The following is a 16,615-nucleotide window of genomic DNA, read 5'->3' as shown; positions in this document are numbered from 1 at the left end:
GTTCAGGAACCTGGCAACCGTCTTAGCCTATATAGTATTATAGATATATAAATAGTGTTGAAATTTTTGTTACAGTACTGTGCAAAATTCAGGCTACCTTTATTTATGTAACGTCCCATCAGAATGGACATTGGGCACAAGGAAGAAAAAGCAGAAAACATATATTTAACAGAAAATTACATTGAAGCCACAACAACCGTTTATATCATAATTTTTTCAGTATTTAGTGTGTCCACCGTTTGCCTTTTATTGCAGCTTTCATTCTTTTTGGAATTGTTCCTTTTAGTTTTTCTAAGAAATCGACACAGATATTTTTCCACAAAGTTAAGTCCTAAAAGTTGGTTGTATTGTATACTTTTCAAGATCCAAATACTGAATTCCAAACCCATTCACATGCAGACACCCAATCCATTTTTCAGTTTGGGTGGTCTACCAGGTCTTGCACAGTTGTTAGGAGTCCCATTTTCTCTACATTTTTAATATGAATTTATTAGTATTAATTTAGAAGGGTCATGTTATTGAGATTCAGCGACCATTAGATTAATTATTGCATTGTTCTAAAATCCGAGTCTAGCCCTTCAGTTGTTCCGAATAAAATTGTTATTAAATCTCTTTGTCATTAGCAGACCCTCTGCATCTTCTTACCTGCTGTTCTTGTTTGGTTTCAGCTGATGAGGAGGCTCCTGATTATGGCTCTGGTGTGCGTCAGTCTGGCACTGCCAAAATCTCTTTTGATGATGAGTATTTCAAGAAGGTAAGGGCATTCATTCAGAGTGATGCTACACTAAAGCACTACATTCCGTTTAGAATGACATTTCTGCAATATTCCTACATTTGGGGAAATTTGGGAAGAATATTCCAGGGCAGTGTAAGTGGTAGCCTGTAAGTCTGTGCAGTAATATGAGTGTTAAATTCTCTTTAAATATCCCCTAAAGAGTCTTTGCCTTGAGGCTAAAAAAATTCAATTATCCAGTCACCTTGGATTTAATGGAACAAATACTGCTTGACCTTACTATTAGGGGGAGAGCGGTTTCAATCAGTGGCTGTGTTATTTGCTTGTTTTTTTTTCTTTTTTTTTCTAGAAGGCAGCTAAGGTGATTACTGTACTTAAGTCTGCTCTCCTTTTCCTCCTCTCTGTCCAGACTGACTTCTCTTCTGTGGCTATGACCCGTTCTGGTCTCTCTTTGGAGGAGCTGCGTATTGTGGAAGGCCAAGGTCAAAGCTCAGAGGTCATCACCCCCTCAGAAGAGATGAACAGAATAAATGAAATGGGTAAGAAAGGGACAGCTGGTGACCCCGTACACTGCATGCAGCTTATGTGTGTAAGGACATCCACTCAGTGTGAATAGAAAAGCAGTGAATTGTAGACAGATGTTCTTATTGAAGGTTGGATTGTGTTATGCCTCTCGGGTTTTATGGTGAGGCTCAGTGGCTTTTAATGGGCTTAGGGAGGATTTACTGTGGGACGTTCCAAAAATGTTTGCTCACAGAAATATTTCCAGAAATTGATCTACCAAGCCTCCCCTTTTATTTATTCTTATTAACAGTTTTCTGCAGGGCCCCTAGTGGCCATTGTTTCAGCAGAATGGGCATTTTAAATCAATATAATCAAATAAAACATTTTTCCTAGTATCTGTGTTGTCAGATTTACTTGGACACTGTTGGCTCTCTGTGTGTTGAGCTGCTAGTGAGCAATGGGGGTGAAAGGGGAGGAGTAATAGCCCCCTGCTGTCGAAATAAAACAGAGTGCCACTGCAGCTTTTAGAAATGTTTACTTGCTTGCCTGTGAAAAGTCTAGTTTTGTAACTCATACACAATTCCAATGAAATATATTCTGTTATTGAAGAAAAACTATATAAGGACACAACTGAGGTACCTCCAAAGCGGGTAGAAATAGCATATATGGCTACTGTGAAAAGTATTAAGCATTGTGTTAATACAGTCTCGATGATTATTTTGTTTTTTAGACCTAAAGTTGGGGAACGTGGACACTAAGCTGGGGCGATCGGAGGGTCTGGCTGGCCAGCTGGAGGTGGGCAGTATCTTTACCTTCCGCGTCACCGTACTGCAGGCTGCTGGCATCCTGCCAGAGTACGCAGACATCTTCTGCCAATTCAAGTGAGTCAGCCGTCTCCATGGCAACCTCTCCTTCTGTCAGCGTTCTGTATTCAGACAAAACACTGTTTCGTGCGTGCGCACACACACAGACTCATGCTTCACTCTGTAATCCTGTAATCTTGTCGTCAACAGCTTCCTCCATCGTCATGATGAGGCCTTCAGCACTGAGCCACTAAAGAACACAGGCAAAAGCGCCCCGCTGGGCTTCTACCACGTGCAGAACGTGAGTGCTTTCAGCTACAGACCTGATGCAGCAAAGAAAAATAGCGGGGCAAAGCTGCTTTAAGTGCAGAATAATCACCACAACCTATCTATAGATTAACTTAGCATTATTATTATAACTTATAATTATAAATGATAATTACTATAAAGATGATTACTTACATTGGTTACATGCACCACAGCATCACAATTCATGATGGAGATGACGAACATTTGCTTAGATTTCCGTGGAAGTCACAGAGTCCTTTATCGAGTACATCAAGTCCAAACCCATTGTGTTTGAAGTGTTTGGACATTACCAGCAACATCCACTGCACAGTCATGGGCAGGATGTGGCCAGGTACTGCCCCAGCGATCACTTCTTGTACTACAAAATTGAATATGTTCACGGCATAGTCAGATACCGTTAATCATGATACACACTATATTTTACTGTTGCTCTGTTAGTAATGAAAAGCCTTTTTTCCTTTATCTTTCAGCCCACCACAGCCTTCTAAGAAATACTACCCCCCACCCATGCCTCTGTCCAAACCAGGTATGGCTACTAGCTTGAGAACTGGACCTCTCTATTAATATCTTCTGTGGTCACTCACATATTTTTGTAAAGCTACGTTCATGGAACCTTTCAAACAAATTAAGCAGATGCAATGCCAGAGAATTACTGCATGTAATCAGGATAGTTATCTAATTTCCTGAATCATTTATCAGTACAGAAGCTGTAAAACTTTGTACATGACTTAGAACGATATAGTGCTTTTATGTCCTAATTTCTGCTCTCTCGTGACATGCTTATCTGTCCACAAAAGCCTAGAGATTTCTTAACTCAGACCAGTTGGTCCAAAAGACGCTGTACTACACTACACTAGTTCTGCCTGCTGGTGTTCGACAGGAACAAATCTTTTTTGCGACCAAAAATAAAATGAGAGGCTGCAAACTTGACGTGTCATCTGTCTGTGCAGTGTATCGATCTGTAGCCACAAGCCGTCAGCTTCCTATGCAGCCAGATTCAGTGCTGCACAAATATGTCAGTAGTTCAGTGTGGATATGAATGATTGAGAAAAGCTCTATGGCTATACGTGACATAGTGTATGTAATGCGTTCTCGAGGCAGCACCCAAGAAATCAGGGTTGTGAAGGCATAATGCTGTCACATTATTTTTTACTGGTATGCCTTTCTTTGGCCTTTATTGTAGACCTTTCATTTCACTTTATGTCTCATAACACCATGCTTACATGCTTCCTCATTGTGCTTTTATTTCTTTTTTCTCTTTCTCCTCTCATTTCTCATTTGCATCCCATTCAAACTTGGCAACTTCACTGTCTCCTTCCATCTCTGGTTTTGGCTCATGGTCTCTGTGGCAGACCATGCCCGTAAGATAGAGCTGATCAGGTATCTGATGACCGGTTACGTGCACGGCCAGGTGCTGGACACACTGTCTGAGCACGCCAACGCACTTGCCTCCACAGCTGTGGCCACCCTGGAGGATAGGGCTGACCAGCTTTCTCACTTCCCATTCCTGCCTGTGCCATATGGCCCCGCCCTCACTGTGCCCAAAAACCATGGTTTGTGCACTGGAGATAGCCAGTGTAATTTTAGGGATCTTGTGTAATTTAGGGATCTTGTGAGTGTGCATGGCTCTGTGTCAGGTGTTAAAGTGAAAGTCTGATTAAATCAGTGTTATCCAAATTTCCTCTTACCCCAAATGTATTCAACTGGCCAGGACTTGTTTGATGTCTGAAGTTTGTTTATTTAGTTTTGCACCACAGCTACGAGGCTGTCATAGCTAACAAGTGATGTAAACTTATGGCCAATAATGCAGTTTGCAAACTTTATGCCTAAATAATCACACACTTGCATCAGACTGTGTAGTGTTGTTAAGCAAGTCTATATGAGGTTGCTTACGTGGTTTCTGACACTGTATATTGTACTGACATATAAAAATCGACAGAAGTACATCATACAGTGTTGTTGTCAGGACAAAATTTGTCTCCATTGTTGTCCATCCAAAATGCTTGGAATAAAATCTTGTTTTATTAACTTGCATTTAACGTTACAGAATGTTTGGAGAAAAAAAATTTTGTTCTGACGGCGACAATAGGTAATCCATAATAAGAGCTATCCTGAAGACTGAATTTTGTCCGTACTGTTGTCTTATGTTTATATATAACAGAATGTCCTACGGTTACATAGGCAAGCAGCTTATGTGATGCTAATTATTAGTCATAAGCTTCCTCTGCTTGTTAGCTACCTTAGCCTAAGCAAAGAAGCTAACTTAGGAGACCACACGTCTTGGCTGATCCACTAGATTTGGCATAAGCGGAAAATTGTGTGATTTTAGATTTTTGGCCACACTATTGCTTTAATGTGCTTTGTGGGTGTAGTCTTGTGTATCAGAGTGTTGGGTGACTTAGACCGGATCCTGTAGCTCCTCTAGTAACCAGCTCCGTGCCACGCCCAGTCTCCATCCATTCATTCACTAGAATCAGCAGTGAATGATGGCGAACAATGCCTATGAAGTAGTGTTCCCATGGGAATTATTAGGCTTATCTTCAGAAGTGAGATGAGACAGGGATGAAAGGCACCATGTAATCCTGAAGGAACATGTTTTGCAGCTGGATATGAGCTCCTCTCTCAGCTCTGGTGGCTTTTCTTGTGTTATCCCTTCTTTCAGTTCCCTCCCCAGGCTGCCAGTCCCAGATAGTGGTGACAGCTGCTTTTGTGTCTCCCTAGCATCATAGCACAGGTCTGATACTGCAGTGCTTTAAGTGCTTTCAAATGATTTGCCTTTTGTATTATCGCCAAAGCAACATCATTACAGTATGCTTTTCCCTGTAGTCACGTGTCGTGCACCCTATCCTGAGCCAAATACTCCGTTTCCTGTGAGCCATGAACTCTACCTCCCAGTCTACCCTTTACTACTTTAGCATCAGTCTTCTCTATAGCTGAGTTAGAGTAGCACAGGAAATGAGGAGACCCTCCGGTTTGGTCTGATTAGAACACCTCAGACTGTATTGATCGTGAGTTGAGTGGTAGGTCTAATGCATGGTAGAGAACAGCTTATCTGTGTACAGACATACTAATAACAGTCCTTTCATTTCATTCATGGTGCATTTCACACTTAACATTCACAGTTGTCACTTTTAAAAAGCGGTGTTCTCGTTGTTAATGTCTCTTTAAAAAAAAAAGTGTTCATTTTATTAGCTAGTTAATTTATAACTGTAAAAACAAAACAGCATGACCAATTAACTGAATGGCCTCATTGAGACTAATATAATATGCAGCACGCTGCAAACATCTTAGGCACCCACAAAGATTGTTTGTTTAAAGCTATTTAGCTCAGCAGTAAGCACACTATGTGTGTATTCGAAGAAATACAAATAAACCACAGCTGTCAAACCATTAAAATAATCAATTGTATTTTAACGGTGTTAGTTTGTGTAGATAACCACAATTAAATGCATTTGTCTTATTTTCTCTAATTAAACCCTAAAGAGATCTTTTTAATTTAAACAGCAATGTATTTAATTACAGCTATACCTGATACTTTAGACTCACTGTTCGGTAATAAACAAATACACAGCATGAAAGTATTGAGCCTTCAGTGGAAGCTACCATTAAAAGCTGTATTTGAACAAGAGGACTACAGTGGTGAGGTCATAGCAACAGCATGAGCAGCTGGGCTTCAGGCTGAACCAAATTAATTGCATTGTCGTTCCAAAGTGGCGCGACTGTCAAAGTGTTGGCCCTAACACTCAGGAGATCCTAAGTTTGATCCCCGATGATGCTATTGCAATCCATGGCCAGGAGTCCAAGACTGCATGATTGGCCTCGCTCTCTCCGGGTGGTTAGAGTGGGCTTCAGCCATGCTAGCCAGCACAGGCGTGTGTTAGCTGATGTAACAGAACTGGTGGTTCCAAGCTTGTTCAGCTGTCCAGTGATATTAAGTGTTAACAGTAGTTTAAAAAGATGGGGTGGCTGGCTTCTCAGGACTAGGAGGAAGCTTGTGTTAGCCTTCGACCTCCTAGTGCTGGTGGTATTGTGTGATTGGGTGAGTTCTAACTAGTGGGTGGAATTGGATATGACTAAATTGGGGAGAACATTTGCAATAATTAAAATAATGTATGCATTCATGTGTAATTGACACGTCTTTGACACTTCCAAACTAACATTAATGTAGTAAAAAGCAATAAGATTATGTAGTTGTCAAATTAGTGCACTCCAGGATTTCTGTGGATTTAAATCCCATCACCAGCACTCCTGATCTAATTTATTGAAGGATAGATTAGATAAACTATGTATTTTATTGTAAGTACTACGTTTTCTTAGGGAGAGGATTGGAAGTGGTTAGACTAACACACTGACTGACATGCTAGCGAATGTAATGTTTATTTGTATTTATTCTAAAATTGATGTTCTTTAACAAATAAATGTTTTCTGCCCAGATAGATATCTTTACATAACATGGCCTAAGATGTTTGCATAGTACTGTATATCTGCTGACACATGACAAATCTAGCTGATACATCCTGTGGCTGCGTACGTTTCTATCACAGCTCTGTTAAATGTAATCCTTCTGCTTGCAGTGCCAGCCACCAAGCTGAACACCATTAGCAAGTCAAACCTGGGCCAATGTGTGAGCAAGTATGACCTGCTGGCCTGGTTTGAGATCAGTGAGCTAGAGCCAACTGGAGAGTGAGTACATCTGATTATAGCCCTTAATTACCTAAACCAGCTGTTTTAGTGCCGGTAAACGTCCTTCTTGTTTTTTTTCTGATCTTTTTTTCTTCTTGTTGAATGATGTTTTGTTGTTGCTTGGCTTTTCATTTGATAGGTATATTCCAGCAGTAGTTGACCACACTGGAGGATTGCCCTGCAATGGCACTTACCTACTGCACCAGGTAACAACCAGTCACCCTGTGTAGCTGTAACCTGTGGGAGGTTTCATTTTCCGTCTTTCCTTTATCTTTCCTCTACTGCAAGCAATCATCTGGCCAAAAATCAGGCGTACACACTTTTCCCCCTCACCCAAATGTGGCTGATAACCAAGGTATCTATAAGAATTGACAAAAAGTATGTAGAAAATTCAAGCTTCAGGAAGTTTGATACTGTTTTTAGCTGTACAGTATACTTTTGTCCATTTTTAGATAACAGTATTTTCACACAGTGTCAGAAACCACAGTATACAAGTATATCTGAGATTACTTAACAACTCGACTTGGTTTGAGGGTTCAGTGATTTACGCATGCAGTTTACACAATGCTGAACTAGTAGTTATAAGCCTCCATTACTGGCTAGCTACATTAGCCTCGTTACAAAACTAAAGAAGCAAACTTTGAGTCATGAAACATGTCTTGGCTGATTGACTACATTTGGGATAAGAGGGAATTATGCAAATTTGATTTTCTCAAAGATTTCAGATCAAATTTGAGTATATTTCCTGTCAGACACCAGGCTGATTGTTCATCTCTTCATCTTGGCTGTAGCTGGTGTTTAGGGGTTTTTAAAGCTATGCAATGCTAGATGCTGTTACTGTTTGTGATGGTTTTGTTTCTGTGTGTTTTCCTCAGGGCATCCAGCGCAGAATCACTGTCACGCTCATCCACGAGAAGGGCAGTGAGCTTCACTGGAAGGACGTCAGGGAGTTGGTGGTTGGTGAGTTATTTAGGCAGCGCAGTATAACTAAAATAGAGATCTAATGCTGCTGTGAATGCTTTGAGTAATGGCGACTGCTGTAATTCCTCCAGGTCGGATCAGGAGCAAGCCAGAAGTGGATGACACTGCTGCAGACGCAGTGCTCTCTCTCAACATCATCTCAGCCAAAAACATGAAATCCTCCCATAACACAAACAGGTATGCTGCCCAACCCTTTCTACTTTGCAATTCATCACACAGGCTCTCTGCACCAAACATACAATGCCGAAGGTGTTCTAGTGTCACCATAAAAAATTAAGACTAGTCTCCTGCTATAAGCCAAGTTCATTTATCCTGCCATTTCTGCTGGTGATCAGATTGTGGAGAACATGATGTACGTTACCTGTCTGGCCCTATTTCTTCTGTGTGAGAATGAGTCATGGCAGCAGAGTTGTGTGGATTTGGAACAAGAGAGACACCTAGTGGACAAAGATAGAAATGGCAGATTAAGAATTGTGCTCACTTTCATGTTTACGGTCAGGCATGTGTGTGTTTCTTATGTTTTGTTTATTGCTTGTATGTCTTTTGTTTTGCCTCTTCCATTTCATTCATTGCTGATGGTGCTACTTGATTTGCACGTCCTGCCACCTCACTCTTTCTGCTTCTTTTTGTCTCTCTTTTGTTCTTTTCCTGCTGCTGCTCCTGCGGCTGGATTCTTGGTTTTGCACAGGCTTTGTATTGATTACGATATCGCTAGGTATCAGCAACACATGAACATAAAGCGCTTTCCCTGCAAAGGGCTTTATGAAACTCATTTAAATATGTACTCTTTGTGAGTTTAGAGAATAGCCACCAGTAGTCAGTGATATGTGTCATTGCCTTCTCTCTATCTTTACTTGTATAAGATTCTTTTCGCCATGCATTTGCATGCAAAAAAAAATGTTTGTACAAAGTTTTATACAGAGCCTTGTTTCATATAATCCAGTGCCTCTGAAAATGTAGCTCTGTATGACAAAGAATGAAAGAGCTAGTCGCTTCATCATGGACCAGAAACACCTCAGCTCAGCTAATCCGCTTCTTTAGTCTACACTTTTGGTTAAGGTCATGAACACACAGGGCTGTAAATAAGTTGACCAGTATTGCCCACTTTATGTCTGTCCTACACAGTGATTGATGAGAAGTATCCATAATATTGAACTGACTGAGCCGTCCTACCCACCCAGAGAGAGCAGGGCTGCAAGGCAGCAAGGCTGATTATGCTTACTTGGACTCCCAGTAACTGATGGCTGTGGCATCACCAGAGATGAAACATGTTTATCTGTGTCTTACTGTTAGAAAGATCAGTACAAAAAAGTACTGTCATAAATCAAATTGCTGATCATTGCTGATTTATCAAGACAGTAAATTTTAATCAGTTTTTTGTTGTTTTTTTTTTATTTTTTACTTTCAGCCAACTAAACCTGATGCCATTAATCTTGATACTGAGAGTTGCAAACATTAAAGCCTTGTAAGGATGTTCCCTGCTTCATGATGCGCATTAAAACAGCTTGTTTGTTATCCACCACCAGAGATGTCAGACATTTCATGGGGCATAAATAAGTAGTTTAAGTCTGTCTTCTGCTACCTGGGATGTGTCAACTGTGCAGGTAGTGGGAGGGCGAGCGTGAGAGTGAGTGACTGCTGGAGAAAGTCCAGCTGACAGACACAAGCCGGAGGATGAGTCACCTGCATCTATCACGCACATACTCTCCGTGTATCTGCTTAGACGGAGGCTGTCTGCTTCTGCTCTCAATCCCAACAGCACAACCAGACACGACACAGCCTAACCCACATTCGCGCCATCTCACTTCTTGAAGGATTGTCTGTTTCTGCTGCATCTGTAGCATATGGCTGATTACCACAGACACTTTTTATGCAATTCTCTGTTTTTAGAAATTATTGAAAGCACACTCAGAATAGAAAACAATTGCCATCTGCTGAATTCTGTCAGTGTTTTAAATGTTAATTGTATAAAACTTTTGGTTGAGTTCTCTTTGAATACTCTTTTGCAATCAACATTGTGAAATTACACATTTCTACCAGAGGGGTCACCAAATCCCCATATCTTATATAGTTTAGCTTTAACCTAAACCCATTCTGAGAAAGTAAAAGTAAACCACAGTATTATGTTTTTGACTACCCACTACCCAAAAACATCCCATGTCCGCCAGCTGGATTAGTGTTTTTTTGGGCAACCAGCCAGGAGTAGGTGAAACCCCCAGACCACTATACTGTTATTATATTCTCATATTCTTCCCTCTGGAAAAGTCTAACAACTTCATTCACAGCTTAATTTAGACATTTTTGCAGAGCTTAATTCATACATTTTAAACATACCTTGAATTGGAGAATTTATGGAAGAATTCTACAGAAAGTATCAGTTTTGTTTGTTTATTTATGGAATTTAGCAGCTTCCCATTCTGCTCTGTCAGGTTTTCTGTAATTTTTTTTTTTACAGGGAAACATGTCAAAGTTATGGTTCTTGGTGATCAGCAGTATGATATAGATGCAGAGGCTACACATACATATTTTACTCCTTCTCTCAGTCCATCTGCCCTAAACTCAGCTCCTGAGTCACCCTCTCACCAGCTTCCTAATGGTGTAACACCTACTACTACACTTCTGAGCATTGTGTTGGTCTGTTACATGACACCATATTGACATCTTGTTTCACAGTAAAGGTCTTTCATCCTCTGGTGTTGCATGAAAAAGTATGTGTAGCACCTTGTTTTTTCATCTAGTGTTAGAAATCCTTGCACTAGCTCGAAGGGTAAAGTTTACACCTTAGCAAAGAGTTGGCAGTGACACATTTTCGTAGCTTTGTCAGCGACCAGCTGACCTTTGTGTGCTCTCTGCTTGGAGCTTCTGTTAAAGATCCTGCAGACTTTATAGTACTTCCTTTTAATAGCCAGAGAATTTGCTAGCTGGTTTGAGAAACACACGTTGCATAAAGTATAGGCAATATTGCCATTATGCTACCGGAGAGACAAATGAGGAAATGTTCTCTAAGTTAAGAAAGATTTATTTTTGTTCCTTCTTTTGGTTGAATGTCCTCCTTTCAGAGTATAGGCACCCACAAGCAAATGCCTTTGTTTATACACACGTTTATCAGGTATCCCTAAGCTCACCAGACGAATTAGTTGCATGCGTCATTTCTTTTCTAATACTTTGTAATCAATCCCAACTGGTAACATTACACCAACCTCATGTCTATTTTAGCCCACTTTTCCACAAACTGAGGACACATTTCAGCCAGAGTTCTTGTGTACCTGTTTTGGCTTATCACCTGCTACTTCTCCAAATTAAGAACTAGGTTAGTTGAACTAGTCAAATACAGACACCTTACAGGTGGTGTCCTGGAATGTGGGAGTGTCATTGTTTTGTTCTGCTTGAACATAAGCTAGTGGAAGAGTGGACTAGAATGGACTGGAACCTCAAAAGACTGGCGTAATCCTTACCTGATAACTTCGATGCTGTTATTAAGGCAAGGGAACGCTTAACTTAATTAGAGAAAGAAATGATGCACATGACTATTTCTTTCTGCAGGGAACTTAACATATAAATGCACTGTGTGGGTATACAGTTACTGGCTGTAGCCCATCTGTTGCTGTGGAAAATTTGTCAGCTACCCTCTTCCATGTTCATCAGTGGAAAGGGATCACTATAGAAACACCACTGGCCAGATATTATTTTGGTGGTGAACCATTCTCAGCAAAGCTGTGATTCCAACACAGTAGTGGCTGTTGTGCTGGTATGGATGTATCAGGCACAGTAGCGTTGTATATACAACACCACAGTAGTCCGCCAACAACAAAAATATCCAGCCAACAGTACTCCTGTGGCCAGAAACTGATCATTAAGTATTGGCTAGAGGATGGCTAATATAAATTGTGCATAGGAGAAGATGAGCTATAGTCTCTTTAATTGTATACAATGTGGGCAGAAAGTGTCTGTTAGGCAACAGCCTGTCATTTTCATACCCTACATTTGTGGCATATTGTGGCCAAACCTGATTTCTAATGCATTTATGCAGACTGAGAAGTTGACCTTTTCCATTCACTTGTGCAGAACATTCTATCGGTTTGAGGCCGTGTGGGACAGCTCTCTGCACAACTCTCTCCTGCTCAACCGTGTCACCCCCTATGGAGAGAAGATTTATATGACCCTGTCTGCATACCTGGAGGTTAGCTTAATCTACTTGCTATGCGCATTTAACTCACTGCAGTACATGAATTTTATATTCAGTTTTCTAAGGATTAAATACTGATGAGTCATTGTAAACACAGGTCATTATCTGACGAATGTCAATGTGTGTATAATCATTATGGTGGACTAATCTAACCCCCTCTCCTCTCTTTATAGCTTGACCACTGCATCCAGCCTGCCATCATCACCAAAGATATCTGCATGGTGTTCTACTCTAGAGATGCCAAGATCTCTCCTCCACGCTCTCTGAGGAATCTGTTTGGCAGTGGATACTCTAAAACACCTGACTGGTGAGCATTATGTCTATGTACACCACAGTATAAAGGTCTGGAATCACTCATCATGATAATTGTTGTTATTTAATTAATTTATAATTTAGAGATTGTAGATTGAAATATCATCATGAACTATACACCAGAAGGTATTTTTTTAGTTTTTAACGACAACAGTAAGTTGCTGCTGCTATAGATAATACACTGTAAAATCTATTTAAATGTAATATCTGCCAGATCACTTTTTTAAAAAAAATGAGGCATTCTGGATGTTAATTTTATAATTTAATTCCCAATGCTGCACACCTGTCTCAGATGTTATGGCAGCTCTCTTCATCATTCTTTACTCATGTAAATTTTCTTAATGTTGTACAGCTTCCCACACATTATTAGAGACCTGTAAAGTTATCATATAAAGGTTAAACAGTGATTTCAGTGATCTTTTAAACAATGATTACAAACATTTGAGTGGGAGTGTGGGTAATTTGGCATTTGCATGTGAAATTTAAAGAATTCATTTTCACTGGTGGTCCAGATAGACCACCTTATGTGTATGTCTTTGTGTGAGAGTGCCCCAGCAGTTACAGTGTTCCAGTGTTTGATTCATTGACATTGTGCACAACTATTCCACTTACAGCAACAGAGTGACGGGTATCTATGAGCTCAGCTTGTGCAAGATGGCCGACACAGGAAGCCCAGGTAAGTTCTCTTCTACTAATCTCTTTTGTAAGTTCCTTTGAAACATGTTGCTGTAATTGGAAATGAGTATTGATTCCAGCCTGTAATTTTAATATTTCTTATGTCCATGGCAGGCATGCAGAGGCGGAGACGGAAGGTTCTGGACACATCAGTGGCATATGTGCGAGGAGAAGAGAACCTGGCTGGCTGGAGGCCCAGAGGGGACAGCCTGATCCTAGAGCACCAGTGGGAGCTGGAGAAACTTGAGCAGCTGCATGAGGTAAGGCCCAAAGGTCTAGCTTAGGGCTTCCTCACGTCCTGTGACAAGCTTTATCTTGTCATTCTTAACCAAATTTATAGAACACACCATATTAGCAATATGTTTTAAATTAAAATGAAAACTGCATGCATAAATCATCACAGACTTGCCGCAAACTGCATTGAGTTAGGTAATCTCAAATAGACTTGCTTAAGTAAAGTCTGATGTTATCTACAAAATTGGACAAATGGCTGATGTCTACTGCTACTGTTTTAGCCAGACATCTTGGTTGTTTTAATTGGAAAGCCCTGCTCTCATGTCTAAACTCTATCTTGGTCTTCGTTTGTATGGCAGGTGGAGAAAACGCGTCACCTGCTGCTGCTGCGGGAGAAGCTGGGGGAGGCAGTTCCTCAGAAGTCCGTGAGTGAGTCTCTCTCTCCCAGCCTAAGCAGCGGCACCCTCAGCACCTCCACCAGCATCTCTTCCCAGATCTCCTCCACCACCTTTGAGAGTGCCATCACACCCAGCGAGAGCAGTGGATATGACTCCACTGACATCGAGAGCCTGGTGGACCGCGAAAAAGAACTGGCCACCAAGGTAACACATCCAGTATAAGATATGCTTCACATTGTATTTATAGTATTTATGGGTAGCATGAATTGGCTGTGTGGTTTATAAATTGTTTTCCTTTTAGTGTCTCCGTCTTTTGACCCACACCTTCAACAGTGACTACAACCAGCTGTGCAACAGCATCAGTGACTGCAAGGTATAATGGACTCTGTTTGAACTCTTTAGAAACAACATCATGGTTATCAATCTTAATAGTATAGCTTAAGCCTTACTTTGTTTTTTCACTTCTGACTTGTGTCATTCGCCCTTAGTTGTCTGATATCTCCCCCATGGGTCGAGATCCATCAGTCACCAGCCTCAGCAGTGCCACCCTCACCCCCTCCTCCACCTGCCCCTCACTGGCAGACTCCCGCTGTGGCTCAGTGGACCAGAAGTAAGAACACTACCTGCTCAGTGGCCCTCACCACTCTTCAATCAAACTCTTCTACTTATTTTTAGGACATTGTTGAAGGCAACATACTGGGTTCAGTATTCAAGCTCTGTGTAGCTCTGCTTAGTGTTTTTTGGCAGCTGTGACAACCTCAGCCTTGTCTGTAAGGCAATATGATATTGTCTTTTTTATAGCCTACACTCTTTGCAAAATGAGTTGTATAAAACACCAAAAAAGGTTCTTTTTAACAATGATGGAACCCTTTTTAGTGCTGTTTAGAACCACTTTAAAGAGTTGGTTTTGGGTTCCTTAATTTGTTTTCATTTATTTCAAATATTAACTGAGTATTTGTTCACTTTTTATAAATAATAAATTCATTTTTGACCAGGCGTGACAAGCGTAAACCCACGTTTGCATACTGTCCTAAACTGTGCTGTTGTTTTTTCCAGGACTCCTGAGGCTAATTCCCGTGCCTCCAGCCCATCCTGCTCTGACTATGAGAACTTCCCCATGGTGCCCACCCTGGAGACGTCCTACTTGGCCCGTGCCGGCAAACACGAGTTCCTCAACCTGGTGCCCGATATTGAGGAGATGAGGACTGGGTTAGTACTCTCACACACAATGGTAGAGGGGAAAAAATAAAAAAACAGGAATTGATGGTGGGTTGCATCAAGGAGTTGGAACCGTCGGAAAAACAAGGCTACTGAACCCATGATGTTGATCTCCATATAGATATCATTAATAATGGCAGAGACTTTAAGATATCAGTCTGTTTCTAACATGTTCTGGTGGTTGACATAGATTGAAAGTGAGCTTATCTCTTCTGGTGTCATCCTTTCCAGGTCTGTGGTGTCTAAGAAAGGATACTTGAGCTTCATGGAGCCCCGCTCTAACTCTTGGGTGAAGCACTTTGTGGTGGTGCGCCGGCCATACGTTTTCATCTACAACAGTGATAAGGACCCAGTGGAGAGAGGTGTGCTGAACCTGTCCACTGCACAGGTGGAGTACAGTGAAGATCAGCAGGCCATGCTCAAGGTTAGCACTCATCACCTTTTTTTAACACAAGATTCAGACAGTGGCATAAAATATGATTGCTGTCTGTTAAGAATTGACTTTGTGGATTTAGTTAATCAAAGTTTGCATGTTCTGTAAAGTGTTTACTTACTAATAGTTGTCTTGTTTCTTAGACTCCCAACACATTTGCTGTGTGCACCAAGCACAGAGGAATTCTCCTCCAGGCCAACAATGACAAAGACATGAATGACTGGCTGTATGCTTTTAATCCGCTGCTAGCAGGAACAATAAGGTATTCCATCACTATCTCTCATAGAAAGAAAAGACTGAAGGGCTTAGCCAAGTCCAGACATTTTCCTATTGGTGTTATTACACTACAATGAGAACTGCTACAAGTTTATTGTCGCTGTCCTATCAAAACCTTGTATTCCTACGTGCACACCACTGGCAGTAATATAGTTCAGCGTGGCTCGTGCAGATTTTGATAGGTCACTGGTGGGAGTTTAGAGAGAGAGTGGCAATGAATTTGATGGACTATTGCGCAGTCATACAAACTACATTTGTAATGGAATCTGAGCCAGTATAAAACCAGAGCTTAGCGTACGCGAGCCATATGTATTAACATGAGACAAATACTTGAATGTGGACAATAAAAGAAAAATAGCAAATAGTATTGAACTTCTGAACTGTTTCAAACAATTAAACAATTTTAAACAATTAAACTCACTTTTTTAATACCTGATCAAGAGTAACCTCAATCTAGCTCAGGAAAACTTAGTCTACATGTATTTTATTACTTATGCACTGAACAAAACTAGTTAGTCCGTAGCTTACTTCACAATGAGCTATGCTAAGTTCTTGCTTCAAAATTAGAATGCAGTTTCTTCTAACATACCTCATTTTTTATTGAGATCCAAGTATAGCATTGTAAACTCAGACACCACTGTGTTGGCCTTGGTCAGCTTTCCCTTTGTTTTCATGTAAAAGCAACAGAACAGATCTTTAGGAACCTGATGACACATCACATTTCCTGAGACATGAGAACATTATTTCTGATTGGTTATCACCACCTCACATCGCTGCTCATTTGAATAGAGTTTAGCTTAGCAGAGTTTTATTGCATTGCTCAGATTACACCACCAATGGTCGCTACACTGCTTGCCACTTAGTATCTCT

General features: G+C 40.8%; 1 protein-coding gene across 10 annotated transcripts in view; it reads left to right on the top strand.

The window, feature by feature from the left end:
* The window catches only part of kif1b (kinesin family member 1B), an 84,118-nt gene that overhangs the window by 64,005 nt on the left and 3,498 nt on the right, over positions 1-16,615 (top strand). For all 10 annotated transcript variants that reach the window (XM_036591240.1, XM_036591232.1, XM_036591236.1 and 7 more), the window contains 20 exons: positions 669-754; positions 1,143-1,272; positions 1,968-2,118; positions 2,251-2,341; positions 2,562-2,680; positions 2,820-2,875; positions 6,924-7,032; positions 7,172-7,238; positions 7,908-7,992; positions 8,085-8,190; positions 12,079-12,193; positions 12,373-12,506; positions 13,126-13,187; positions 13,301-13,446; positions 13,780-14,022; positions 14,120-14,191; positions 14,307-14,428; positions 14,875-15,027; positions 15,268-15,460; positions 15,613-15,731. In XM_036591240.1, coding sequence (XP_036447133.1) covers positions 669-754; positions 1,143-1,272; positions 1,968-2,118; positions 2,251-2,341; positions 2,562-2,680; positions 2,820-2,875; positions 6,924-7,032; positions 7,172-7,238; positions 7,908-7,992; positions 8,085-8,190; positions 12,079-12,193; positions 12,373-12,506; positions 13,126-13,187; positions 13,301-13,446; positions 13,780-14,022; positions 14,120-14,191; positions 14,307-14,428; positions 14,875-15,027; positions 15,268-15,460; positions 15,613-15,731 — 2,359 coding nt within the window. The remainder of the gene's footprint in view (positions 1-668; positions 755-1,142; positions 1,273-1,967; positions 2,119-2,250; positions 2,342-2,561; positions 2,681-2,819; positions 2,876-6,923; positions 7,033-7,171; positions 7,239-7,907; positions 7,993-8,084; positions 8,191-12,078; positions 12,194-12,372; positions 12,507-13,125; positions 13,188-13,300; positions 13,447-13,779; positions 14,023-14,119; positions 14,192-14,306; positions 14,429-14,874; positions 15,028-15,267; positions 15,461-15,612; positions 15,732-16,615) is intronic.

Source organism: Colossoma macropomum, unplaced genomic scaffold (assembly GCF_904425465.1).
Source record: "Colossoma macropomum unplaced genomic scaffold, Colossoma_macropomum, whole genome shotgun sequence".
In the NCBI taxonomy this organism is placed as follows: Eukaryota; Metazoa; Chordata; class Actinopteri; order Characiformes; family Serrasalmidae; genus Colossoma; species Colossoma macropomum.
The sequence above is the reverse complement of the archived record's forward strand: the minus strand, read 5'-3'. Positions and strand labels throughout refer to the sequence as shown.